This window comes from Meleagris gallopavo, chromosome 2 (assembly GCF_000146605.3).
Source record: "Meleagris gallopavo isolate NT-WF06-2002-E0010 breed Aviagen turkey brand Nicholas breeding stock chromosome 2, Turkey_5.1, whole genome shotgun sequence".
NCBI classification, from domain to species: domain Eukaryota; kingdom Metazoa; phylum Chordata; class Aves; order Galliformes; family Phasianidae; genus Meleagris; species Meleagris gallopavo.
In genome coordinates, this window is record NC_015012.2 from 103,017,637 (window position 1) to 103,045,389 (window position 27,753).

Genomic DNA, 27,753 nt, shown 5'->3' on the forward strand with positions numbered 1-27,753 from the left:
TAAATTTTCCCTTTGTTCTGTGTGTCACCTTCTCAAGTTTTGCAGATGAGTAGTGTCCCATGGTTGAGAATGGTCTGGAATATGGTGTCCAGCTGTTTTCTGTGGGAAAGGTTCTGTTCTCTCCTTGTCTTCTGCTGCCCTTTTTGCCCAAAAACCCCTCAGGTATGGGCAAAAGCTATAGTGTGAATGAAGCACCTTGGCAACCCACCTCACTCCCTACTACCCTGTTTTGTGAGAATCCCAATTTTTTGCCATTTACATGACCTGAAATCAGTTTCATTGTATTATGAGAGCGTGCCTGGCCACCAGCACACACAAGAGAGCTGTTTTACATGGCACAACAGGGCACTTGCCTTTCATTTACATGATGTGAGGGGTCTGGAGCACAGGGCTTATGAGGAGTGGCTGAAGGAGCTGGGATTGTTCAGTCTGGAGAAGAGGAGGCTCAGGGGAGATCTTACTGCTCCCTATGACTACCTGAAGGGAGGTAGTAGTGAGCTGGGGGTCGGCCTCTTCTCTTGTGTGACTAGTGATTGAACTAGAGGGAATGGCTTCAAGCTGCACCAGGGGAGATTTAGGCTGTACGTTAGGAAATACTGCTTTTCTGAAAGAGTGGTCAGGCACTGGAATGGGCTGCCCAGGGAGGTGGTGGAGTCACCAACCCTGGAGATGTTCAAGGAACGTCTGGATTCTGTGTTGAGGGACATGGTTTAGTGAGTACTATTGGTGATAGGTGGATGGTTGGACTGGATGATCTTGAAGGTCTTTTCCAACCTTGGTGATTCTGTGATTCTGTGATGTGCAAACAGAACGTGCACCCAACTGGATGATTGACTGGAGACACTGAATCTTGATTGTATGAGTGGTGGACAATCATTTATAAGTTAAGGAATGGATAGGGTCTATGAACATATATACACATATATTTATATTTAGAAGAGGTAAAATCTGAAATGATGAGCCATTTGGGAGAATGACTCTAATCTTTTTTGTCACAAAGACTGATGCCTAGTTGCTCAAGAGCATACCTCTTTTAAAGGCAGACCTTGTGAATGACTGAGGTTATTTTGCTCATTATTAAGAATGGGAAATGAAAGAACTGGTTATTTTGCATCTAAGCTCTACTGATGTTGTTTCTATATAGAACTTCAAAGTGAAATACACAGCTTAGAGGAGCAGATATTGATATAAGCTAACAAGTTTTGTTGAGGATTGGAGAATCTTATTTGGCCCAACATAAAAATCCTTAGTAGTTTGGCTGAATAAGGCTTGAGTTACACGTAGCTAAGACCTGAAAAAGAAAGCATTTAGTTCAATTACTTCAAGCAAATTAACAAGTGAATAGATATGAAATACAGAATTCATAACAAATCGTTGTGATTATCCTTTTTAGCCCCTTCTGTCCTGTCTGGGCTGTTTTTTTTTACCTTGTTTAAGTGAATTCAAGTATCGGCACTACTGTAGTCTGCAGTCTGTACAAACCATAGCCAGCAGTATAAATGTAGTCTGTGACTATGTTATAGTTTTGGTATCCAAAATATCTTTATCCCAAATAAAGAAATACAACACTGTTCTTCATTTCACCATGTCCCTTTCTGAAATGTAAGTACCTTAACAGAAGTTGTCATCTGGAAGGTTGTCTAAACGAATACTTGAAGACTGTCTAATTGAAACATTAAAGTGGTTCATCTCTCTAACTTTACACTGGGTGACTTCATATTTGGGATTACATTCTCGTCTGCTTGCCTATTTACCATTTTGTTCCTAGATTTATAATCCTGCCTTTTGCAACATAGTACTGATCACTCGGAATTCAATTTTCCTATCAAGTAATCTTTGTCAAAAAGCTCTAAAACCAGCACTTACTTTATCTTTCATAATAAAAACTAAATTATTACAGAAAACTAAAGCAAAATAATATTGTAAAGCTTTATTCAAGAGTCAATATAATCACAGTCAGAAACAATAAATGTGATTTGTGTGGGAGGTATCCTTGGAGGGCTTTTTCACCTGGCTTAATAGAAAGCAAAGATTTCTGAATTTGCTTAAACATTTCACTACCTAACTGGGAAAACAAGCATGCAAGCTACTGTGTTCTCAAAACATCATGAAAGTGTGCTTCCTAAAATTTATTAAAGCCTAAAGTAAGATTTTATTATTGTTATGTATAAATGCAGTAACTGTAATAGTTATGTTTGCATCAGCTCAGACACCTTTCCCGCTCAGAATGAAGATACAGTTTTGGGTCTGTGTAGAAAGGTCAACAAGATCTGAAATAAATTAAAAAACAATAATCCAGAATCATTCTATGAATGCTGTGTGCTTTTGACAGATGACTGTGTATGTCTATAGCTAGTCTCAACATAAGCTTTTTTTTTTCATATTTTTGTTGCCAGTACAGTAGACCTTTGTTCACACCTTCTTTTTCTCCCCCTCCTGGATTTATTCTTAAGTAGGTGTTGTTTATAAACGAATTGCAGAAGTGAATGTTCTTCCCAGAATTAAAAGATAGACAGTTGGCACTATTTAGACGAGCATTTCTTCACTTGCAGATGACTCACCAGAAAAAAAGACTGAAATTTTCATAATGATTTGTCACTCTCCTGTCACCATTTCAAATATGTCCTTTTTTCTTTTCAAAGGCAAAAGTCTATATGATTGCAGCAGGGGTTATAGGAGGTATATATCTTCTTGGAATTATCATTCTTTTCCTTGGAGTAAAGGAAAAAGATGGTAAGATATATTTAAACATGCCTAGATTTGCTAATAATTATTTCATAGTTGTCTGTGGAAAAGATTGTTATTTTAAGTATTCTGTTCCTCTTAGATCCTTATGCCTTGAGTTCAGACAGTAGCAATCCCTTTTTGCAAGGGGCTAGGACTCACCATGAAGCACGGCCCATATGTGAAACTTACAGCTTCATTTCTTCTCATCTCAACAGCAGTTCAGGTAACTTCAGTCTCTGAGGCTGTATGTTGGCCTCATTCCAGTCCCAGCATGAGAGAGTCTGAAGCAGCTAAAATGCAAATAACCTTTGACTTGTGTCTGGAGGTGATGATCAAGGGGGTGGTACCTTCCCCTAGAAATCAGCAGGGAACCAGAGCCTTTTTTTGGTGCCTGGGATTCTAAGCTGCTGGAGATGGTTCATTCAAACAAGAAGGAAAACCAAAGTCCTGAGCATTTAAAGATGGGTTTTTATTTTTTTTTTTCCGTTAAGAGGTGAAGAACTAGTTCCAGTGACCCAGATTGGGTCATTATATGTTATCCATCTACAGTCTCCTGTGGTTTCAGTTGCTTAGAGAGTGTTTTTGCTCTTCTGTCTGTTCTTCTGTGCCACTTTAAACCATTGCCCCCTTTCGTTTGTGTAGGTGACTGATCTCAGACAGTGGCTGAACTGGTTCTGGAAGAGAATTCTGTGATGGAAGGCATTAGGTTAGAGTTAGAAGATGTTCAGAGGCAGGTAGTCTTAGCTATTTCAGAGCTAGATAGAGCTGATTTTCAAATCAGGACCTGCAGTTGAATGTGACTTTCACAAAATGATGCGGTGTGTCCTTCCATAGAAAGGAGCCGTAGAGAAAATGAGAAGCCACTTGGTAAGAAGCTTTTACTCCCTGAAGTTCAGGGATCTTTTAAAGGTTGTTACATGAGCTGTATTCAACTCAATAAATACATAGTTTTAACGTGAACCTGACACTACCTGTAAGTTGAAGTGGCTTTATTTTGAAAAGCACATAATATCCATGTTTTTGTCAGTAGACTCTTAGTCATATGAACCACACATCACAGCGTGTATCAGGAGGGAGGATAAAAACTGAGCATGTGAGACACCAGTGCTGTGTTCACCAGCAGTCATGGTGAATTACTAAGATCCTTGGGAAGGCTGCTTGCCAAAGAAGCATTGAAGCTGGCATAAATTTGGGCATAGTTAGTAAGGTTGTCCTTTACTTGGAGGCCCAAGAGAAATGGTAGGAGAAGCATTTTTGCTAACATCTGGGAACTGCAGGCACCAAAAGCAACAGAGACAAGGAGAAGATGAATGATGGAAGTCCCTTTGGTCTAGGTCCTTCCAGCATCCATTCAGTCAGTGTGAGTACAGCACAAATGCAGCATCCATTCAGTCAGCTCCCATCCAGTGAATATTCACCTAACCCAAAGCTATGCTCCTTAGCCAAAGCTGCATACAAAACCAGCAGCTACTTTACTACAGGAGGTTGGCATGTAAGCAATTCCAGTTGAAGAGTAACTTGTTAAGGAATCAGAGCTTCTGGTGAAAGATTAACGAAGGGATATGGAAAAGGAAGGACAATTTTGTGGTGGTATGCAGCTGTGACTGTGACCATGACTCAAGGAAGTTGCAGCATAGGGAACAGAGTCTTTAGATAGAATCCTCTCATGGGGCAGTTCCTTGTTTGGACATTTTTATGTTCTGTTAGAATCATGGCTTTCCTCCTGCTTGCCCTGATATTGTTGGTGTGTTACTCCAGTGATAAAATGAGAGTGACTGCTTAAGTTGTTGCAGAACTCCCAAATCCTGTGTTTGATAAACCAGTCCCCAGGTATGTTTGGCTAGTACAGAGTGTGATGTCTTTTTACCTTTTTTTCTCTTCCTTCTTTTGGTGATGGTAACCAAATATCTTCAACAGCTAGAGCAGAGCAACTTTGTCCTGTTCTGTACTCATGCAGCTGATCTTCGCTATCACTTCCAGTATTTGGTGGTGACCATCTTGGTGAGTTGTGGTTTGTTTTATATTTTTATTTGCCAGTTCAATCTCACTGTTTTTTAGCACAAAATTCTAAAAGACAAGAAGTCTTTTCTGTATAAACTGAGCTGCGGTATGTACTCTTAGTATACTTTAAGATAGGTGTATATTGCTCTTCAGTTTTCTTCCTGTACTGCGGGATAAGGCTTAATTAAATGATCATGTGTCAGGTTCAAATCATGAGGTAAAAGACACCAGGACAGAATACAAATATTTGCAGTATGCTTGGGCTTTAATGATTGTGTAACTTTAACTGCAGTGGCTTACATTAGGAAAAGAAAAGTTTGCTACTGTATTTTGATATTTATCTTTGTTAAAACCTCTCTCATCGTTTTCGTTTGTAACATATAAGAATGAATCAGACAAACCACTTGGAAGTGAGAGGGAGCAATCTGCAAGTTCGTCTGCTTTTCAGACCATCATGTACTATACAAAATGATATTGGTGAGCTCTGCAGCCAGTGAAGACAATGAAGCCTATGAAGTAGCAAAAAGCACAGCACAGATTTTCTTTATCTGTATTTATCTTTTAACTGTAGGTATCAGCAGTTGTGAGCATTCCCTTCTGGCAGAAGTTTCTGCAGCGATTTGGCAAGAAGTGTGCAGCATGTGGGATTTCGGTAAGCAAATCCTTGGAGAAAAGAAAAAAATCTTGTGCTCACTTACTGTGAAAAGTGGAGCCATTTCAGGAATTATTTCATGTGTTTTTGACCTCAAGGTACAAGAAATTTGCTCAGTTTTAAAGTTTTAAAATTGTTACACAAAATTTTAGACAGATTCCAAACTTTCAAGATAAACTTTTAACAAATGAATAGATGCTTAAGGAGGTCTCAACATTTTTTATAATAATTATTTCTAAGAATCTGCACAAGCTCTGCATTTCACTGCTCCCAGAAGTGAGCACAAATGGTGTTTAATAAATTCAGATCCATTTTGACTCAAGTTGACAGGCTATCTGTTCAAGTTATCTGTTGTACAAGGCTAGTTTTGTCTGTGATGCTCAGCTGACTGCATTTTTAATTCAGTCACAAAGGAAGAAAAAGAGGTCTATTCCACATCCTACTCTAGAAGCCTAAGTAGAAACAGGTGCCCACGTCCCTGTGACTGGGAATGGACAGTTATTAGTGAAGTAATGGAAATTACCTGACCTGCCTGAGAAAAGAAGCCTAGTTTTACTCTGACACAACTCCACAAAGCCACCTCAGGGAGCCTGCCCTCATCTCTGATGGATTATTTTAAATTCTTCGCTTAGTGAAGACAGTAGCAATTTTCTGTCATCATCCTCAGTGGACCATTGTATAGGCCTGTTAGTCCCCATTTTCCTCTGTTTACCTTCAATTACTTATGAAAGAGGGAAAAAAAGAAATTCTCTTTTTTGTGTACTACAAACTGTGAAGACTTGGAAAATCCAGCCTGAAGTTACATGTGAAGTCTAAACAAAGTTGAAAAGTTTAGGTCTGGTGACAAATAATGAATGTAATTGAATAGTTATCATTTTATGCAATTACAATCTGTGTGTTAGAATGACATTCAAAGAATCAAAAGTAACTTTAAAACCCCTATTCCAAATACGCTGAATAGTTACATGTCTTGAAGTAGACATCTGGAATCTAAGTCCCATCCTCATTTATTTTTAACGTTTGAGTAAAGATAATTGCCAAAAGCAGTATTGGACCATTGGGTGAATCAGGGAGTGAAGATTTCCTTCTTAGGAAAACTCCTCCATGTATTTGGCTTTCAATGAAATGAAAAATGCTTTCTTCAACCAACTTGGCTTTATAAATTTAGTTTAACATAACTGGAAAGCCTGTTGGCACCTCTGCAAACATGGTTTAACTTAATTTTACAGTTGAATTGCTTGACTGTGTTATGATCTAAGCAGGGGTTGGACTGAAAAAAGCCTTTCACCTTGTAGATATTTCTCAAGGGACCGTGAATGCTTTCTGTGAGCTCAGTGATGGATTTTATGTCTGGCAGTGCATCACAGGAGCTTCTTATACTACCAGCCTGTGTGATCTGTACAACTAATCTGCTCTCTCTCACTGTAAAACAAAATCATATCATTCAAAGCTCCTGTGTTGTCACTCAGGAATGTTCTCCTGGAAGGGAAGGAGACAGGAGAAAAGTTTTTTCTCCAAAATCTTACTCAGTTTTCAGGTGAAGGTGTAATTTGAAAATAAGTTTCCAGAAAAAAAAGAATTAGAATTTCTCTTGAGTCATTTTTCTGTGAAAGCAGTTCTGTGTTGAAGAAACCCCTGAAAGAGTATAGAAGGCAGGGTAGCTAGATGGACAACAGGAGTCTTGGCTTCCCACTTCTGGTATTGTTCTCTTTTCAGTTGTTCCCCATATGACCAGTCATCTGTGTACTGACTAGAAGTTCAAAGATTAGATCTCCTTAAAGTATAAGGTCGTAACCAAACAAGATCCTTCCCATGCCCAGGTTGGTGCACAGACTAGAAATGTTGCACTGTGGTTTATTGGCTTCTGCTTCCAAATGCTTTGTTAAATTTAGACAAACAGTTAGGGACAAACACCGAGTTTACAATCAGTAAGTCTTTGTGGCTGGAGAATTTTCATGAAAAAATTTGCATGTGGCAACTGTTGAATCATGGTTTTGGCAAGATGTCTAACAGACTCTCAACTGAAAGAGTAGAGGGAAATATTGCTTGTACTTACATGATCCCTTAGCCAATCAACTCATTGGGCATCTCAGTACGGAAAGGACATTGTGGTGCTGGAGCAGGTCCGAAGAAGGGCAACAAGGCTTGTGAAGGGCTTGGAGAATGTGCTCTGCAAAGAAAGGCTGAAGGAACTGGGGCTGTTCAGTCTGGAGAAAAGGAGGCTGAGGGGAGACCTTATTGCTCTCTTCCAGTATCTGAAAGGTGCTTACAGCAGAGCGGGGTTGGTCTCTTCTCACTGGTGACAGGACAAGGGAAAATGGCCTCAAGTTGCACCAGGGGAAATTTAAGGTGGATATCAGGAAACACTTCTTTACAAAAAGGGTTGTTAAGCACTGCAATGGGCTCCCCAGGGAGGTGGTTGAGTCGCCATCCCTGGATGTGTTTAAAATCCATTTGGATGTGGTGCTCAGGGCCATGATTTAGCAGAGGGTTGTTGGAGTTAGGGTAGGATGGTTAGGTTGTGGTTGGACTCAGTGATCTTTAAGGTCTTTTCCTGAGCAGTTCTATGATTCTATGATTCTATGATCTCAAAGCCCTAAAGTCTTTTTTGATGGATTCTTCATTGCAACTTCATCCCTGCCTACATGAAAAAGTAATAATGGATAATAATCTGGGGGCCATACTAGACTGAATTTTCTGTACTAACCTTAACCCAGCAGCAATCTTCCCTAAGCAGAGGGATGTTAACTAACTTTTTTAGTACTCTGTATCTCTTGGTTTTGGAGGACTTTAAAAAAAAACATTAAATCCACAAATTTCTCTGGTCTTTCATTTCACCAAACATACACCATTGTCTGAATACCATCTATCAGCACTGTTCAGTATGGAAGCACGTTTTTGTGTGAAGCCTCACTGCAGTTTTTCCTGCTCTGCCCTTCATCATGTGCTGTCACACAGGTCAGCATCACCTTCCACATGCCAGAGGGGTTCCCTGCCATTGTGCTGCCAATGAATGGATGGAAGGTGCACGTTAACTGTGGGATATTGTTTATGACTCAGGGCAACAGCACTGTGGCTAGGGAACAGGGAGCCAATAGCAGAGTATTTTTTGCTTTACAAAGAGGAGGGAAGAAGACACATTAGCTGCTTATTGCATCAGGAATAGTGCCCCCATGATTGCACTAGCATTGCATGAGTGAAACTCCAGGGCGTTGCAGCCTCAGTCTTATGGGTTGTTCTTCTCTGCCAATAGAAAATTACAATTACAACCATTATTAGTATTGATCCGTAATTTTGTTTAAGGCCATTGGTTTCTGAGTGGGGCCCCATGTGGAGCATAAGCCTGTCATAAAATTGCTTATAGGCAACATAAAATTTTGTATTGCTGGAGTGCTCTCTTGTGGTGAAATAACGATTTTGCCACAACACTGGGCTGTCTGTGCTGGAAGCATGCTGTCAGGAAAGGTTATTTTCTGCCTCCTTACATTAGGAGAAAATGCTTTAGATGGGAAACGCATTTAAAACATAAACATAATGGATTAGACTCCAGGACTCCCAGAATCACTTATCATATAGAACTGTAAATAGCAGTGCTTAAGGGAATCACTCCCTGTGAAAGCTCTTCTCATATTCTCAGTTCCCTAGCTGTGACTATAGAAGATTGAAATACTTTATATTAAATTAATCCCCTATCATTAAAAAGCCCTGTAGATAAGCCCCTGGTTCTGGATTCTACATGTGCTGTGCCCATGGTTCACAGGCAGTGGAGATGGAGCATGTGATGGATGTGTGACAGCTGGGCTGCGTACATTTCATCAGCATTTAAAACAGTGGATTTTCAATCCTATAAGCTCACTGCCTCAAGTTGAAGTTGAAGAAATCTGGTGGTTTAAAGTACTGCCAGAAACCAAATCCTGAGCAGCCCAAACTAGTTTAATTTTGAGGGTAACTGTAGTGACTTGTGCCATTTCATCATAATACTGAAGCACAAGTCTTTGCTATGTATGATGTATCATTTCACAAGACAATCTTCTACTTTGAAAGAAACAATTTACGTACACGTAATAGTGCATAATGTAATTTATATGTACTGCTTTTCTTCTTCCTCAGTGGATGATTCCTTTTGCAGTCATGCTAGTGACCATTCCAAACCCAATCCTGGCTTACTTCGTGGCCTTCGTCTCTGGTCTGAGCATTGCAGCATCTCTGCTGTTGCCATGGTAGGAAAATTTTTCTTTTGAGGTGGAAAAGGGTTATGTGTCTATTTGTATAAGTGTACTGGGTGGAATTTGCTTCTGAAAGGGACATAATTTGGCAAGGGTGCCTTCCAGTAATTTGTTTTTGCTTTTATAATAAAGTCTGTAATTATACTCTTGTTAATGGATTATGCCTGTATTGTAACTGTAGCTGCTCACTGTACTTAAAAGTGGCCACATTAATCAATACCCTCTAAGTAGCTGTTGAAGTTGTGATAACAGTAAATCAGTTGCTTAGGTCTGGTTTCTAATAGAACCACAATAGTGATGAAGTTGGATGTTGCACTCAAATTAATGCTTGAGCAGTTAAGTAGCAAAGAAAGTCAAGCAGTGTATCTCTCTTGAGCAATCCTATGTTATGGATTAAATACTACAACAATATGGATGAAAGAAACTGAGATTTGTTGGTTCTAGGAGTGAAAATATGTGGGAAGAATGGGAGATGGGAGATTTTCCACATGGAATAGTTATTGTTCAGGTCACGTTGACCAGAAAGCAAGACTGTTGTTAAGAGCTGTTTTGCACTTCTCATTTGGACAATTCCCTGAAAACTCTGAAACTCCAAGAGATTGTGGAAATGTAATGCAATATGTGCTGTCAGACTACAAATGCCTTTCTGCACAGGTCATAAGCCTTTTATTCCAACAGCAAATAATGAAATATACTGGAAAAAATGTCAATTTGCAGTTGACATTTGTGCAGCTTTCATTCTTATTTCCAATCACCAAATTCAATACTTCTATTTGAAGGATTCTCTCTTTTAAGAGAGAATAAGCCCCATTGGTTTCAGAAAATTTTGTTAGCTTGTCAAGAGTTATTTTAATATCACAACCTTCGATGGAATTAGTCAGTCTAAAGAATTCTATCCCCTCCCAACAAGTGTCTGATAGTTTCTCTATTGTTCTTATACTTGCTAACATGTGGCTATGCATTTCTTATTAGGATTTTTGCCCTCTTGTCCAACAATAAGACATTTTGAACTGGATTCTCTCATCTGCATAACTAATTACATCAATCAGCTCTTAGAAAGTGGAGGTTTGAGTGTCTTTCAGTAAGTTTGGACTTTGAGAAGAGTGTTCAGCTTGAGTTTTATATTGTTTACCTCTAGGTCAATGCTGCCTGATGTTGTTGATAACTTTCGCCTGCAGAATCCTCACAGGAAAGGACATGAAACCATTTTCTATTCTTCTTATGTTTTCTTTACCAAGATGTCAGCAGGAATCGGCCTGGGAATTTCTGCAGCTTGCCTGGAGTAAGTAACACTATGTTGTCATTTAGTGGATCTACTCTGTAGTGCTCTGCCTTTACCCTTGTTGAGTTAATTGCCTTTTGCCCTGAGTCTGAAAGTGCCAGCAGCTCTAGTTGACTGACCACTGAAGACAGGATTGTTATCATATAGGCCAGGCCACTGAGCGTTCAGCCACTAGCAAGTTTCAGTTCAGAAAGACCTGACTTTCCTTTAGACGTTACATTTTTCAAATTATTTTTGTAAATTGTAGTGGATTACATGAATAAAGAACTGAATATGAAAGCTCAGTAGATGAAGGTCTCCCATGAGACCTTTTCCGAGCAATCCCTATTGTATCTGGGTTGGTCTACCAAAAATGAGTTTGTAAGTCTTTGCAAATGTTGCAGTGATTTCAGGGAGCCTAGCGACCTGTTCTGCATGAAAGGATCCCAGATTCCTGCATGGTTTTAGGGAACTGAACGCTGAACAGAGTCAGGAACAGAGATTTTCTCACAGCCCTGCTCATAACCTAATCAGAACCAGTCTGGAAAATGCTTTCTGTTCTCCTCCCAGCACCTGCCTTAGAAGTGAAATTGTGTGAATCGTGATTTAACTTTTGGCTTTGTGTCAGGTTTTGGTAGCCAGGCTATTTTGCTTCAGGGCCTGCAGTCAAAACTGCTAAGAAACAGCCAATGCTTTGCTGAACATTTTTGGCCTAGGAGATATAGGTCCTAACAACAAACACCCTCATTTGTAAAAAGTTGTTTGTTTTATTTTGACAAAAGTTTTGATCAACATTATTAAGTGTGGAAGAAAGTGTGAAATTAGAAATCATTCTGCAATTTGATGAAGAAGCCTGTGCAACTAGGCAGGTATTTTGGATAGGTGCTTGAAAAGAACAAATATTCACCAGGCACCACCTCCAACCTACTCCATATGTTTACATGTCTTTAATTTTGTTTCTGCTAAGGAGATCAGTTTGTTTGCAGGAGAATATCAGATCCCAGAACCCAGCCTTGATTAAACTGTCTGCAATTGCTGCTCTCATTTGAAAACCAAGGAGCCAAAATGACAGGAAGAAGGCTGGGTGAGGCTTACTGCATGAGCTGTTCATGGATGCTCCTTAACAAACTTTGACAAAGCTTGTGAAGGATGCCACAATACCCCCCCTCCTCAAAAAAAGGGGGAAAAAATTTAAAGGAAAAAAGGAAAATAAATCAAATAAACCAAATCTGCTAGTTTTTACTGACTATTTAGGTGGAGTTTAAAACAAGCAAATTAGCTGTTTACCAATAAGCCCTTTCTTTATTCCATTCCAGTTAGCTCCCAACAATTTGCCAAGGCAGATGTTTGTGCAAGAATATAGGTGAATATTCTGAGGAATACAGACTCATTCTGCAAACTGGGCATGGGAACTTGAGTATATCAACTCTTGTGGGGCTGCATGAGAGCTCTGTATCAATACAGTGTAAATGTGTACCTAACTCTCAGCACTTCAGTAAATTTGTCTGTGTTGAACAGCATGCTTAAGTATGTGTTTAAATTAAGGTTAAGAACTGCTGCTGAAATTGGTAGGATTATTTGCATTTTTTAAAGCTGAGGCTAAATACTTTGCTGAATATTAATAGGAGTCACAGATCAGACCAATTTCCTTGTTTGGGATTCCAGCCTCCTCTTAATAGTTAAATGTTACAGTAGAATAATGAGAAAATACAGAAATAATGCAGCTATATGAAATGGCAGAAAGATGAGATCTGAAAAACAAGATATAAAACATGTAGGGAAGGAGAGGAAAAAGAGGGGTAATTAAAAAAAAAAAGAAAGAAAGAAAAACAGGAGAAGAGTCTTAAAGAGCACTGGCAGAAAGGAGTGATTCAAGCAGGCGACTTTCAGATGAACAAGTGTCTTCAGGTTTTGGACATATGCACACCACTGTAATTTCTGTTGGTTTAGGTTTACTGGGTACAAGCCAGGAATATGCAGACAATCCAAGGATGTGATCCTCACTCTGAAAATCCTCATTGGAGCAGTTCCTGCCGTCCTCATCCTCGTAGGTTTACTTATACTTCTCTTCTACCCAATCACTGAAGAAAGTCGGAAAGAAACAAAGCTTGCACTTGAAGTATTAAGGTAGGTTTGAATTAGCAAAAAATAGCAGTGACATCATTACATCAGCTTTTAGTCATACTGGGGAAAAATTACTAGCTACCAGTGTATACATTTGTATTCCTCAGAACAAAACAGAACAATATTCTATCAGTTGAATTATTAACTGAATGATACCATTACATGCTCCAGCACCTTATTGTTGTAGTATTGTGCTGGCTGTTTAGAGGAACATTTCCCTGATATATATCAGCTGCTATATTTTAGGTCTTTGGGGTGGCACACAGAGCACTGTTATTGCAGTGTTTCAGTGCACTCATGGGGAATCTTCTAGATACGTTAAATTGCTGAAGAAAATGTGAATAGTTGCAATTTCCTTATATATAGAAGAAAATAGGATTATTGACAGCATTCTTGGTGTTTATGGTGTATAAGAAACATTCAAATCATTTAGGGAAGCAGGCAGAAAAGACCATGGGAGAAAAAGAAAGGACAACTTTCTTCATCCCCTTCTTTCTTCTCTATTCCTCTATAAAGAAAATTTTGTGTAGCTCAAAATCATCCATCTCTGTTAAATGAAAGACTCAAATACTGAGGGCATGCATAAAAGCAGTCTATCCTACAAGACTAATAGATTCAATTTCAAAATATTTTCTTACGCCCCCAACCTAACATGACTCTCCCCTCTGCATAGGCACGACAGTCACTGTCCATAACAAGCACATCTTGGTGGTGGTTCTAAGTTGTATTAATTGTTTGAGACTGCCTACCACTGTTGTAGACTGTCTAGTTAACAATACAAGCCATATCATTTGTCCTACTTTTAACAGAAGGAGCCATCAAAGCACAGAGAACCTGGATGACCACAAAGAGGACACCTCAGTCTGAAAGTTCTGAATACAAAGACTTCCTAAACTCAATTTCACATCCCGCACACAAACTCTGTGAGAGTCTTCTGGGTCATGTCCACAGTCCCATATTGTCAGAAGGAATAAATAATGATTCTGAAAGTCAATAATGAAATCAAGAGAGGGACAAAAAGTAGGTATAATTCCATGCATTGTTCTAAAAGAGACATTATACTGGAGATTTGGGGTTTTTTGTTTCTTTGTTTTTCAATGATAACATAAAGCTGTGATCTTTTTGCAGCAGGATGGTCTATGAACTTGTAGGCCAAGTGAAAAACATGTACATTTGGTGTACTACCCAAATCTTAACATCTGATATGTATCAGCCTCAGAGGCTGGGATGGTTTCTGAACCTATAAACCTAATCTCTACCTATAAATTGCACACCAGTATGTTTAGGAAGCACTTTGGAATCCTGATGTATGCTGTAAACATTTAGGATTTTGTTACTTTTGAAATGAAACAAATCACAGATGTAGACATGTTTTGAAGATTTTCTCACAAAGAGTAATTCTGGAAGAGGCTTTGATGTAATTTAACATTATAGATTTTGTTTGAAACAGAATATTATATTTCTCACACTGGAGTTCCTTGTTTCACACATCTTTGAACTGATCTTTGTGTCAGAGTGTGAGCACTTTATTTTACAAACAACATCTCTGCTCAAGGTACCCCAAATCAGTTGTCTCTTCCAAAAATTAGCGTATGCCATTCAAATTTATGTAACTTTGGCCTTTAAGCAATTGTGATTCATTTGGTACAGTCTCATCCATACAAAATACCATGGCATCGCTGCTAATCTCTGCTTGCACAAAAATAATGAGGCTATGCCTGACTGGTGATTCTTTTCAGTTAGAGATCTCATCATGCTTTAGATACATTATCAGAAACCTCATTTCTGCTATGGATTCACTCGCTGAACACATTTCGTTGATACAAGGTGCAACTAATAGCTGGTGCTTTGTGGGGTAGTTAAGGTCAGGCCTAGTCATTTGGGGCTTGAGGAGTCAGTGAGAAGACAGACACCTCCAATCTCAGGCTAAAATGACTGGACTGTGAAGAAACATACCTAAATTGGAGGACGATGGACCCAAGACCTGAAGGCTTGTTCTCATGAAGAAATTAGCACAGTGCAAGACAAGATACAAATTTACAGTTCATTTTCTTCACTTATGAACATATGAACATATGGGAGAGTGCCTTAATTCATACTGGAAGTGCCTTTGGACAAGCAGCACACCAAACTGGGAAGTGTCACTGGGGACAGTGATCATAAGGAGTTTGCTCAGGGCCATCTGGGGAAGGCAAATCGTGGTGCTGGGACTGAAAACTGGAAAAGACTCTATGAAATAAACCCAGTGCATCCACAGAGTGTCTCACAAAGTTTAATATGAAAACCTAAAGCTTTTCAGGCAAGTCTAAGGGCTAATGAACTGTCCTAATTTGGTAAAGTGCTTAATCACGAGTGAGCCTTTAAGGATGTATTTTGAGTGTGTGTGGGTAAGAGTTAATGATGTTTAAGACTTGTATTGAACTGACATCTGGGGATGGGGTTCTTTTAGGTTTCAGCTCCTGAACAAACCAAGATTTGTATTGCGTGGGGCATATGTGTTTACAACAATAAAAAACAAAGTCTGTTTACAATTTTCAGTCTAATAGAATTTGAAATACAAGATATACTTCATTCTGAAGTAGATAAATGATGTACTATTATTACATAGCTTCTAAACATCATAGAAAACAACCTGGGGGATTTGATTTATTCTGTAACATTTGTGTCTGTCTGAATGGTCTCCTTTGAAAACATTCAGAAGTCCCAGTAAAGCCTATTAATTTTAACAGGTTTTGCTTTCAGTTGCTACGAATCCGTAGCTAAAAGGTAAAGATTCCACATCAGTGTACTTAAACCGAAATCTTAGTCCAGTGATAAAGAGGTTGCAGAAACTCCTGGCTGATCAGAAAAACTTGAATATGGCCTAAGATACTATTGCTCGATCAGACGTGGAGTTGCCTCTAAACTGCGTAGCACCACCATTTAATTTCTTGCATGTAAGCTAGGTTGATTGACCATCAACTGTAAAGTTTGATCATAAACTGGTAAGTTTTTTGTGATTTTCTTTTTTTAGAGCTTATTGTTGGTGCTGTAAAACACATGAACTTTGTACATTTTCTTGTGAGTTTTAAATAATGTGTACTTGGAATGTATGCTCAGTACATGTGACTGGAAGAGGCAGATTCTCTTATTGATGTCCATTCATACAAGTGCCAATTGAACATAAACCTTCTGCCTCTCCTGATCGTCACTAAGAAGGGCCAGGCTCCCTCCCCAGGGCTCTCATTCAAGTAATACCCAAATAAATTGTAAGAACATGGGGATTGGATTAAGCTAGCTGGGGGTCTGATGGACAGAATTCCCACCTACGTACAAACTGTTCCAATAAATGGATTTACACAAATAGAGGGAAGAAAGGACAAGAGAATTAACTGTCCTTGGGTAGTCCTCTGTAATGTGGACTATGTGGACTATGCCTATTCCATTTATATAAACTGGGGGAAGATCTCCTTGAGAATAGCCCTGTGGAGAAGGACTCGGGGGTTCTGGTGGATGGACATGAGCCAGCAGAGTGTGCTTGCAGCCCACAGGGCCAGCTGTGTTCTGGGCTGATTAAAAAAGGGATGGCCAGCAGGGAGAGGGAAGTGATTGTCCCCCTTTATTCAGCTCTTGTGAGGCCCCATCTGCAGCACTGCGTCCAGGCCTGGGGCCCTCAGTACAAGAAGGACGTGGAGCTGTTAGAGCAGGTCCAGAGGAGGGCACTAAGATGGCCAGAGGGCTGGAGCACCTCTCCTGTGAGAAAAGTCTGAGGGAACTGGTATTGTTTAGCTTGGAGAAGAGAAGACTATGGGGAGACCTCATTGTGGTGGTCTTTCAATACTTGAAGGGAGCGTATAAACAGGAGGGGGAACGGCTGTTTACGAGGGTGGATAGTGATAGGACAAGGAGGAATGGTTTCAAACTGAGACAAGGGAAGTTTAGGTTAGGTTAGGAGGAAGTTTTTCACCCAGAGGGTGGTGAGGCACTGGAACAGGTTGCCCAAGGAGGCTGTGGATGCCCCATCCCTGGAGGCATTCAAGGCCAGGCTGGATGTGGCTCTGGGCAGCCTGGTCTGCTGGTTGGAGACCCTGCACATAGCAGGGGGTTGGAACTGGATGAGCACTGTGGTCCTTTTCAACCCAGGCCATTCTATGATTCTATGATTCCATGATTCCTGTCCTTGTGTGATGTAAGCTCATGCCCACCCAAATCTTCTAGACTGGCCTGGTTGCTGCTATAGTCAGTAGCAGAGCTTGTCACATGTCCAGTTTCATCCCCTTTGTATTTTCTGCTCAAAAATAATGCTGAAAACTTGCAGCTGGAGCATTGCTGCTGGCAGTCAGTGTTCCTACAGATCACAACTGAGTATGCAGACAAGTTGCTGTCACTGCAGGGGTGAGTTGCTGCTGGCAATGCCACCAGCCATGTTGTGCTGTCCTGTCTGCCCCTGGGCTTGCAGGCTGTTGCAGCTTAGGGGGATTAGATCCCTTATGCTGAGTCCCCCACTTCTATAGGTGACATCGGACATCTGTCCCTGGGCACCTCCTTAGGTTTCAGGTCACCAGCTTTTCAAGAGGGCCTCTGCAGATTTGAGAACTAATTCCTTATGTCACTTCTGCACCTCAGCATAATCACTGCTGGAGTCAATCCCTGCTGCATCCTCTGGTCTCTTCACCTTCTGTATTTTAAGTAAAATCCTCAGACGTGGACAGAGCTAAACTCTGCTTTTTTGGGTCCACAGATTGTTGCCAGATATAATTTGTTCATCTCCTTTTCTACTTGTCTTTCTGGGTCGCAGATAAAAACCTCAAAACTAAACCAGTCATCTCCTTCATCTCTTCCAACCATCCTACTTCCTGGATGGTTGGACTGGATGACCTTGTAGGTCCTTTCCAACCTTGGTGCTTTTGTAATTCTGTGATTCAGAGGAGGAATTTCCTTGAGAGAAGTCTGAGTCCTCTAAGACCTGGTATTTTTTTACAGACTCTTTGAAAACAAGCAAAAAAGGCAAGGATGTTCCAAATCTCATGCAATAGAGCACAGCCAGTAGCACTTCTGTGTACAGTAGTCAGTCACATATCTTGTATGAATTTCATATCACTGCTTAAAAAATAGAAAAACAGCCTCAAAGAGTTACAGTAGAAGCTTTCCCTTCAGAAAGCTGCTTGCCTCATTGATGGAAAGGTCACCTGGACTCATCCAACTGACAGATGAGTGAGTTTCTGCTTGCTTGTGATTTCTTTCTGAGATCACAAGTTTCTTGCACTGCTCTGAGTGCTTTTTTTTCAGCTTAACTATCTAGTTCAGATACTAGCAAGAAAGCTGAGTAGTGTGGTTATAAAAATGAGTTTCTATTATAGGTTTAAGATATGAAATTAGATAGCTTTCACATCATTAAGCACCAAATCTGCTGCGTAAACACATGCTAACTCACTGTGAGGCTTCATTTAAAAGACAGAGAAGCACATCTCAGTCCTTGAGGTGGAGGAGGAGACTTTTCTGGTTTGCACCTGAGATCTCACAGCCTTTGAAAACACAGATTGGTGAAACTGAGAGCCGAGCAGACAGCTGAGGGAGGATGATCCTGGAGCCACAGCAGGAAAGGTGGGTCCCAGAGTAATCTCAGAGGTGTTTATAGAGCAGTGTCTCTAACCGCAGCTGGAGAGCAGCTGTGTTGTTGGAAGGTTGGGAAATGTGTCTTTTCTAACTGTGCAGAATCAGAAGTAAGATTTGGGTCTTGATGAAGTTCTTCTCTGGCTTTCTCTCTTCAGTATTGCTGCATTCTGCTAAAGGTGGTGAGGACCCTGTGGACTGACGCTTGTTCAGCTTCACCTGATGGAGGTATGCCTTGGAGCCCCACATCCATCCTGTCTGTTTGACTTTGCTGGTGCCTCTGCAATCGCTTACCTTCAGCAAGGGATCAGTGGGATTTCCTTCACAGCTTTGTAGGCTCCATCATCTCTTTTACCTGGAGGATTTTTTTACCTAGAGATTACCTTTTCACCCTAATGTCCATTCCGACCACCAGCTTGTCATGTTGGTAACAGCACCATGCTTACAGTGGCTGACCAATTTCTTTTTTTCTTATTCTGCCCAAATGAGCTGCTGTCCGTGAGGAAGAATTTCCATTTCCAAAACAAACTCACCTTTTGTCCATCATCAGAGCCATTGAGAAGAATCTGCACGTTGCCACCAGCCTCAGCTGCAGCATTTCCACCAATGCAGGCTGCCTTGTAAGATTCTCTTTGCAGCTTTTAGCTCTGTTGTACCTTTAATATCATAGTTTGTAGGCAGATGATTTATGACAGTGGCTAAATTTCCAAATAGGCAATATAAAAGAGATTATATTATTCCAGAGGCAACAGCTCCAATTCCATAATCTCATCACTTGATTCCTTCTCACAGTTAAGTGTCACTGAAAGCCCGATAAACCGCTTAATGTGACCGTGCTTTAATTTTATGGGTAGCAATCTTGGATTACTGTGTTTTTCTGGTGCTGCAATCCACGCTACATAAACCTGTGCAGTTTTCTAAATTTCACTGTTTCCTCTCTCACTACAAAGGCATTAGAACTCCGGCCTTTAAACTGGAGGCTCTCAGGGCAGCAGGTGATGGGCATTCTCCTTTGCCAGTTTAGTACAGGTATGGCAATAAAAAGCTAATATTTATATATTGAAGGCAACTTTGTTAATATAATAGTATTTCTTCAAAGGAAACAGTGAAATTTTCAATACTAAGACAAAGAAATCAATGAAAAGAATGGAAGTACTAGCTAGGAAATCGTAAAATGAATCAAAAGCAGCTAATGCCACTTTGCCTATGAAGATGGGCCAAGTCAGGCTGCCCTGGAGGTAAGTTTTCTTTATGGCAGCCCATGTGGCATTGTGCTTTGGATCTGTGACCACGCAGAACTGCTGGCACAGCAGTGCCTCACCTGTTGCTGAGCAGCATTCACACAGCATCAAGGCTTTCCTTTGTTCCCACTTTCTGCCCAGCAAGGAGGCTGGGTCATCAAAGGGACATTCCATTCCACACAATGCCACGCTCAACAATAAAAGCTGGGGGAAAAGAATGAAGGAGGGGGAACGTTTGGCATTGTGGAGTTCAATTTCCCACATACCCGTTATGCATAGTGATGCTCTGCTTGCCCCCAAAGCTGCTGGAGATCTGCCTGCTGGTGGGAAGTACTGAATGAACTCCTTGTTCTGCTTTGCTTGCACACACAGCGATTTTTTGCTGACCTTTTAAACCGTTTCTGTCTCAACTCATGAGCCTTTCCTCAATTTTGCCCTTCTGATTTTCTGGATGAGATTGGATCAACTGACCACCCACACCTCCACACATGACAGTCACTTCCCCACAGTCACACTGCCAAGTAAACATGGGCACAGGAGGGACAGAAGGTCTCACCCCCATGCAGTAAGGACCTTCTACATGACCCTACAATGGCCTAACTCCCTACACCTGAACCTTAAACCTTCAGCACCATCTGACACCTGGGCAAAACCAGATGCATTCTGCTGCACACAGCATCTTATTTCTGAATAAGAATGCAATATTTCAGAATTTGGCAGAAATGAGAAAATGAAGAAAAAGGCTGTGTTTTCACAGATGTCTTTATTAAGCAAGTTTACTATTATCTAAAAACACCAATACATTAAAGAGTAGAATCACAGCTTCAGCTCTGCTGCTTGTAAGACCTCCTATCTTCAATCACTGATACAAATACCTGGTATACGTTGCAAGAGGCATATTAAAAAACACATCTCAGAATAAAATAAAAAGGCTAAGGTTTCCAAGGATCAAATAAATAACTTACAGCGACGGTGAACAAAGATGATAGAAATCCAGAAGAGATTTGAGACAGACCTTCATTAGAATTTGCAGTCCTAAACCGTAAGTTCAAAAGTCTCCTATGGTAAGACAGGCACTACGAAATCACTGTCCAAAGTTACATTTTACTGCTGGGCTGCTCGGAAGGACTGCTGCCATCCAAAGCCTTGGAGGAGCAGTCTCGGAGGACTTCCAAAGAGCTGGTGATATCCAGGCTTTCAGAAGCAGCATGTCTGCACCCTTCTGTGGAACTGATGATGTCTAAAGTTTTGGAGGATCGGGCACTGTAGCCTTTCATACTGGCATCTCTTACAACCACCTCCTGCATGGATGTAAACGTCAGCGGGACGAAGCCGTCACTGTCTGCTGTGAGAACGATCCAAGATGAACCTGTGGAGACAGAGAAGCACCCGTTCATAAACATCCCTGTCATTAGGTATGTTGATGGTATACAAAACCTGTTTCTTCTCAAATGGAAAGTTAAATGTTTCTGTATGCTTACAGCTTTTGTAGCATTAAAAGGGATGGGGAGATGCAGGTTGTATAAACTCAAAAACAGAGGACTGATAGCAACCGTGCAGAACTCAGCTTCCTGAGCAGTTTTCCCACTCAGAGACGTGACTGTAAGAAATGCACACTTAAATAAGTGGAAGGAAGAGGAATTAAATTCTGAGCAGAATTCATAACTATCCAGGCTTGGTTTTAATTAGGTGTTCATAAGCTGCTCTACAGTGGCTAAGCTGTGCAGGCACTGTACAAAGCAGCCGTTTATTAAACTATATGACAAATATAATTTAAAAAAATTAGGAACAGATTCTGTCATGTAATTTCAATACAATTAATCCCAATAAACATGAGGAAGAAATACTGTGCTGTATTATACAAGCCCCATGCATCTGGCCATTTTGCTATTCGACTTCACATCATCATTACTTAAAAGTCAGAAGCACTGACTTTTACCAGTTCTTACAGAAAGCTGTCATAGCTGTATCCATTAAGTTGATGAAGTAATGAGATAGAGATGGGGGCATAGGGGAATTTAGGGAGCCATTTCCAGCTGTTCATACAGTTACATTATGTAACTCCACAGCACAAGTAGGGTCAGGAGAAGATTGCAGCTTAAAAGCACACGGCCCTTTAATCTTTTGGCTTCATATCTCATTTGGGAAAAAACTTGAATATCAATACAACTCAGGAATTCAAAACTACTATTCTTGCTGCGCTCATTTACCTCCTAACACCAGATCAGATTCACAAACCTGCCTACCTTTCTCACTAGGTATATTGCACCCCTCTGGGCTGTGTCGCACCAGCAGTCACTGTGTGTCACTACAGGACCCGGCAGTATGACAAGCATTCAACAAAAATAAGACAGCAGAAAGAACCTTTTAAAGATTCATCTGTTATTGATCCGTCCCTTTTATCTACGTCTTCGAACATCAAGCATTTTAACAACTATTTACAGAAAAGTAGGACTTGCATAGTGGTAAGTACAGCAACCTGAAGTCCTTTGGATAGCTGCAAGTGAGCAGACAGCAAACAGAGGTGAGCAGCTGCAATACAGTACTGAGAATCTATGCAGTCCTGAGAGGTTGTATCCCAAAGGTCATTTAAAGTGTCATTTAGAGCTGACATGTATACAGGCACATAAGATGTGCACATGGGTCCTTCAGGGTTATTTCTCCAGATCAGATTATGCACACTGCCACTGCCCACTGAAAATGTTACCCGTGTTTCAAGTGTTTATTTGACTGGATAATTATATTACAACGTACCGTGCTGCATCTCTACAAGAGAGAGGTTGAAGATCTGCTGGACTACACTTAGACGAAGTTTACCCTCACAAAGAATAACAGACCGCCTTTCATCTGAATCGTTTCTGGAAAGCTGCTTCTGCAAGTGCAAGAAAGACTCATTAGATACAGCAATCTATTTTTAAGCAGAGATATCAAAATAACAGCCATCCAAACAGAAGTTTGCAAAGCAGCAAGTTTGCTTTCCCTCCCTCCCAGATCCTTATCTTATGAACAGATAAGAACTCCTGTCCACAAACAGGGACGAGGAACACACCAACAAATCAGCAGTGCTTGTCTGTCTCACCTCTGATCATCACTGCTTTAAGCCTTAGAAACCAGCAAAGAATATCCCTCCACGGGGCAAAGCAAAGCAATTTTTAAAATGACTGAAACAAAGTCTTCCATGCCATCCATGCACAGAGCCACCCATCCACGAGACATATGTTAAGAGTGAAGCTTGGAAATGTACCAATTTTGCATATGCTAAATATTTGCAAGGTAGTGTCAAAAAAATTATGCATTACTGGCCAGCTTTGACTGTAAGTGAGCTTTCTGCTGTCACAGATTTTCTACCTACATTGATAAATACCATCTCTGCAGTCCTTCCATGCTGCACAACCTCATTTCTAGAGGCCATACCAAGAAGATCCCTGCTAAGCCAAGTCAGCTTTCTGCCCTGCTTGCTTGACTTCCTGCATTCTGTAAATGCCTGCTCCTGTGCTCATAGGGTGGTACTTGAAAAGTTACCAGCATGATGCCTTCAAAATTAGATTCCCAATGGACCCTGGTAGCTGGTTCCCTGAGCAGCCTGAGGTCTGCTCTCCCCATAAGCAGTGCCAAAGCCCCCTATCACTTGAATGCTTCAAGTCACTACGGCCAAGGTGGCCACCAAACATCACTGTCCCACAAGACCTTCTCTGTTTACAAGCAACAACTCTAGGATGGCACCTTTCTTAGTATTCGAACTCAGTTCCTGTACCAGGAAGTTATCATCAAGGTGGTTTAGGAATCTCCTGGACCTGTGTGATATTCCCACTTTATGTCTGCAAGTTGAAGCCACCCACAAAGATAAGGATGGCTGACCTAGGCATGTCTCTTCTCTCCTTACTGATTAATCAGTGTCACTGTGGGAGTCTGCTACAGGCCATTCAGCCAGGAGGACAACACCAGCTGTATTGCATGTCCCTTGGCCCTCACTCTGAGCCTCTCAACCACATCACTGTGATCTGCAAACTCCACAGAACCCAATACCTCTGTTCCATACAGTTACTCCCTGCCCATCCCTCCTGAGGAGCCCGTAACTACCAACTACAACACACCTACACAGGGCTCCTCCCACAGGCTTAACTTTACACCAACGATGTCCTGTCCTTCCTGTGTATAATCCAACAGGAGCTTTAATCCTGTGCTTTACAAAGACCATATCTCCATACACAGATACTGTCATTCAAGCTTACAGTGCGAAGGTTACCTGATAGGTGATGTTAATAAAAGGGGGTTCCTGAGAAGATGGGTACATTGAAAGATTTCTCTTCCCCGATTTTAGCAGATCAGTTAATTCACAGACATGCTGCTGCAATTGAGTAAAGTTACCAGACAGTTTTTCTACATTTTTTGAAAAGTAACTTGCTTCCTTTTCACTTAATAGGTTATTCTTGTAAGAATTTGGTATTTTGGAAGCTGTCTCTATCTGTCTTTTTGGAGACGTTGGCTTGTTAGAAAATGCCAGTGATGTGGTGGACAGTGATGCAGACTGATTAAGCAGTTCAGCATTGAGAGACTCAACGGCTGGAGGAAAATTCAAGGAAACTTTTTTTTCTTTGAGGTCACTCATGTTCAACAAGCAGCTCTGTTCGTAACCAGGACTCTTAATTTCTTCAATAAGTTTTCTTCTGCTGGTAGGGGACTGGATGGCAGCGCGATCTGGTATCAAGAGTCCACGACTAAGAGGGTGAACATCTGTAGGGACATCGTGAGGTATGTCTGAAAGATTCAAACTCCCACTGACTGACGCACAGCTCCCATTAACCGATGCAGATGTTGAAGGAGCCACTTCAAATATCAGCTCCTTTATCATCAACCTGATCATATATTTGTCTGATCTTGAAGACGGAAGAAAAGCAGGATCAGTGAATTTCTGTTTCCCAACCAGTACCAGTAACAATTTATTGGTCAAGAAGCACAAACCCTTCGGTTTTTCATTTTTCTCTAGCTGAATTTGTTGGATATTTGGTAAATTGGACGAAGTCAGCGAATAGACTAAAATAATGTTACAGGTATTGGAGGCGACCGATACGGTTTGAGTTTTGAGGTCAAAAGCCATTATATCAGGAACCAGAATGCCCGGGATGCTAACTTTTTTGGTAGAAGTCACCTTTTTTTCAAAAGTCACCAAAATGAGATGTGAAGAATCTTGGCCGCTTCCCGTTAGATAGTCCTTGGGCCTCAGATGAAGCAGAGGACTGGAATCAGCACCCGGCTTGCTAGAGAGTATGTGGGTCAGATCCACGGGAGATGTAACTGCAGACATGGGCTTCTCAGCATCCAGCACCTTCTTCCCCCCATCCATGGAATATTCTTCCTCACCACATAAGCTGGACTGCGAGGGAAAGGATTCTGTTTCAATGCTCGCTGGAACTTCAAAAGCCACACCAGCATTTAAGCCACAGATCTTGTCTAGAGGAAGCTCAGTAGCGACAGCAATTTGAAAATTCCAAGTAGCTTCTACAGCACAGATGTAGCCTCCCACGTCAAAGATTGGGCAAAAAGTACAAGCACTGAGAGTCTTCTCAGTGTCATCCCAAATATAAGAATGAAGGGCACTGCCTACGCCGACCACTAAGCGATTGCCTTCCTTAGTCCAACAAGCACAATGGATGAGACCGCTGCCTTTAATATCGGCTTTAATTCTACAGTTGTTGAGATGAACAGAGTGCAAGACCGAGGCATCCCGCGTCGTCAGCACAGCCAAGATCTCCTTCTTTGGATGCCACACGCAGCCTTGGGGGAGCACTGGAAACGGCTCACTGATGTCACAGATCTGAGAAACCAAGAGCTTATTTCTGTCTGCAGCGTTAAAGCAGAGCTGCCAGACAGTGATATGCTTTTTGTGTTGAACAGCGAGCAGTGCTGGGGCATCAGGGGGACCTGGGCCCCAGTAGAGTCCATGGACGTGTTCAAACTGACCAACAACGCTCGAGTCACCAAATTTTGGCTCTCCGTTATGAAGATGTAAGGAAGTTAATATGACCTGTTTCCCATCAGTCCAGGCAATCCCATGCACAGGGTGAATTGCTTGGTGTAAGGCATTAAGGCCTGTTCTCAGCAGCTTTGCCTTTCCTAGCTCCATGTTTTTTTGATACGAAACATCTAAACAAATTAAAGAATGAAAATTATTGTAGAGGACAGAAGCGAACATCCGTATGTATATTTAACTTATGACCCTCCCAGTGCTGGACTCTTCCTTTCAGTCAAGTCAATATACACAATACTCATCTACACTTAATCCACAACCCTTACTTTTTTTTTTTTTTGCTTATAATCTCTTCCCAGTGAAATGTAATTTTAAAAGAAAGAAGTTGTGATGTTTACATAGGCCTAGGCTGCTGCACTTTCATCACAAAACCAGTTTGTTCATTCTAATTGACAGGATGCGGCTTCTCAGAATATTTTTTAACAACTTCTGGCATTCCAAATTTTCAAAATATTGCCTCCTCATTCTCAGCTTCATCAACCATTTGTGATCAGATAAAGTAATCCCTTACAAGTATAACAGAGCATTAATGTATTATTTATAAATCTGATCCTGTATTAAGTGGGTAAGCAAGAGGCACTTGCCTGGTTATTCCCAAAACCTTCCTAAAAGAGCAAGTGTAATATTGAAGGAAGATAATATCAAAGCACATTTTTCTGAGGAAATGTACAACAAAGAATTTAAAAGAACTTAGAATACAGATGGCAACAGAACCATCTACCCAAGGCATGAGCTGTACTGTGATAACTAGCTTCAACATCATCTAATGCAGTCTCATCTAGCAGTACAGATCACAAAGAGAATAATTCAATAATGTAAGAACACTGCAAAATAAGTCAATACAACTTTAAGAGAGATGCCATACAGCAGGGAGATAATTACCCCATTACCCCATGAGCAAGTGATATCTCCAGTGGCGTTTTGTGCCCAGCTCTGAGCTTCACGGTCTAATGACAATGGAAAGGCTTTGTAGAGCTCAAGGACCAGAGAAACACAAAAAGTGTTCATTTAGTTTGGAGAAGACTGTGAGAGTAAGCTTGCAAACACAAACCAGGTTGTTGGTGAGAGAGCACTTATCAATTTTCTACAAGTCCGCTGTGCAAGGTAATAATCAGCTTAGTGTTAACAAAGGAGATTTAGGTCAGCTCTGAAGGAAAAATTAAAACAAAAAATGACAGCTCAGCACTGAAGCGGGTTACCTTGGAGAGAAGGTGCTCCATAAATTCGATAATCCTGAAGAGCTACTGAGTAAATGTCTGTCAAGGACAAGTCTAAATGGTCAAGTGGACAAGTCTGGTGGTGGGTGGATGGTTGGACTAGGTGTTCTTACAAGTCTTTTCCACCCTTAATGATTCTAGGATTTTAAATATGCTGGATGCTTCCTCACAGTAAAAGAACACTCGGAGGAGCTGGATGTACCTCATCACCCACCTGGCTGTCCTTTAAGCTCCAACCACTGGCCTCAATCATTGCTTCTGCAGAAACATCAAAGCATGAGTTGATCACCGTAAGCAACCTGAACGCCAGCCCTCTGCAGGGCAGTACTTACTTAGAGAAAGGAGGTGACAACTCCCCTCACGGGATACACCGAGACACTGAGCTTTGTGGCCATCTGGGTGCCTTCCTCTGCCACAATAGAGGCTTCACGTTCCCCACAGCAGACCTGGGAAGGGAAAACCAGGCACAAGGGCCGGCGTGTTCACACAGCCCTGTGCCACAGCCCGCCCCTCAGCCCACCACACGGGCACGACCCCTGGCACGCCGATTAGGCCAGGTCTCCCCACAGCCACCAGGCCCTCGCCTCACACCCCAGCAGCCTCCAGTCGCCCAGGATCCCTGCGGGGACCGCAGTTGGGTGCAAGGCGGGGCTGTGCAGCCTTGGCGAGAAAGAACGCCAAAAC

At 41.3% G+C, this 27,753-nt stretch overlaps 2 protein-coding genes and 1 long non-coding RNA gene across 5 annotated transcripts in view; 2 read left to right on the forward strand and 1 right to left on the reverse strand.

The window, feature by feature from the left end:
- The window catches only part of MFSD2B (major facilitator superfamily domain containing 2B), a 32,194-nt gene extending 19,196 nt beyond the window's left edge, over positions 1-12,998 (forward strand). Inside the window, 8 exon segments of the mRNA XM_019613321.2 lie at positions 2,643-2,733; positions 2,828-2,841; positions 2,843-2,950; positions 4,645-4,728; positions 5,300-5,380; positions 9,491-9,600; positions 10,745-10,888; positions 12,818-12,998. Coding sequence (XP_019468866.1) covers positions 2,643-2,733; positions 2,828-2,841; positions 2,843-2,950; positions 4,645-4,728; positions 5,300-5,380; positions 9,491-9,600; positions 10,745-10,888; positions 12,818-12,998 — 813 coding nt within the window.
- A 4,165-nt stretch (positions 12,999-17,163) lies between these two features.
- On the forward strand, positions 17,164-20,473 carry LOC109366326. 2 transcript variants are annotated; one of them, XR_002112612.1, is made up of 3 exons: positions 17,164-17,365; positions 17,485-18,574; positions 18,742-20,473. It is a non-coding gene; the product is annotated as an uncharacterized LOC109366326 (long non-coding RNA). The 2 variants fall into 2 exon arrangements; XR_002112611.1 differs by having other exon boundaries at positions 18,425-18,574.
- A 95-nt stretch (positions 20,474-20,568) lies between these two features.
- Positions 20,569-27,669, reverse strand: LOC100544072 (WD repeat and coiled-coil-containing protein). 2 transcript variants are annotated; one of them, XM_019613322.2, is made up of 5 exons: positions 27,402-27,669; positions 27,284-27,327; positions 24,071-25,968; positions 22,579-22,696; positions 20,569-21,193 (listed from the first exon to the last, which is right to left on the reverse strand). In XM_019613322.2, exons 3-5 carry the CDS (start codon positions 25,946-25,948, stop codon positions 20,922-20,924), a joined length of 2,268 nt encoding a protein of 755 aa, XP_019468867.1. In that variant the 5' UTR covers positions 25,949-25,968; positions 27,284-27,327; positions 27,402-27,669; the 3' UTR covers positions 20,569-20,921. The 2 variants fall into 2 exon arrangements, with proteins under 2 accessions (XP_019468867.1, XP_003204586.1); XM_003204538.4 differs by lacking the exon at positions 27,284-27,327.
- Between the last annotated feature and the right edge of the window lie 84 nt (positions 27,670-27,753).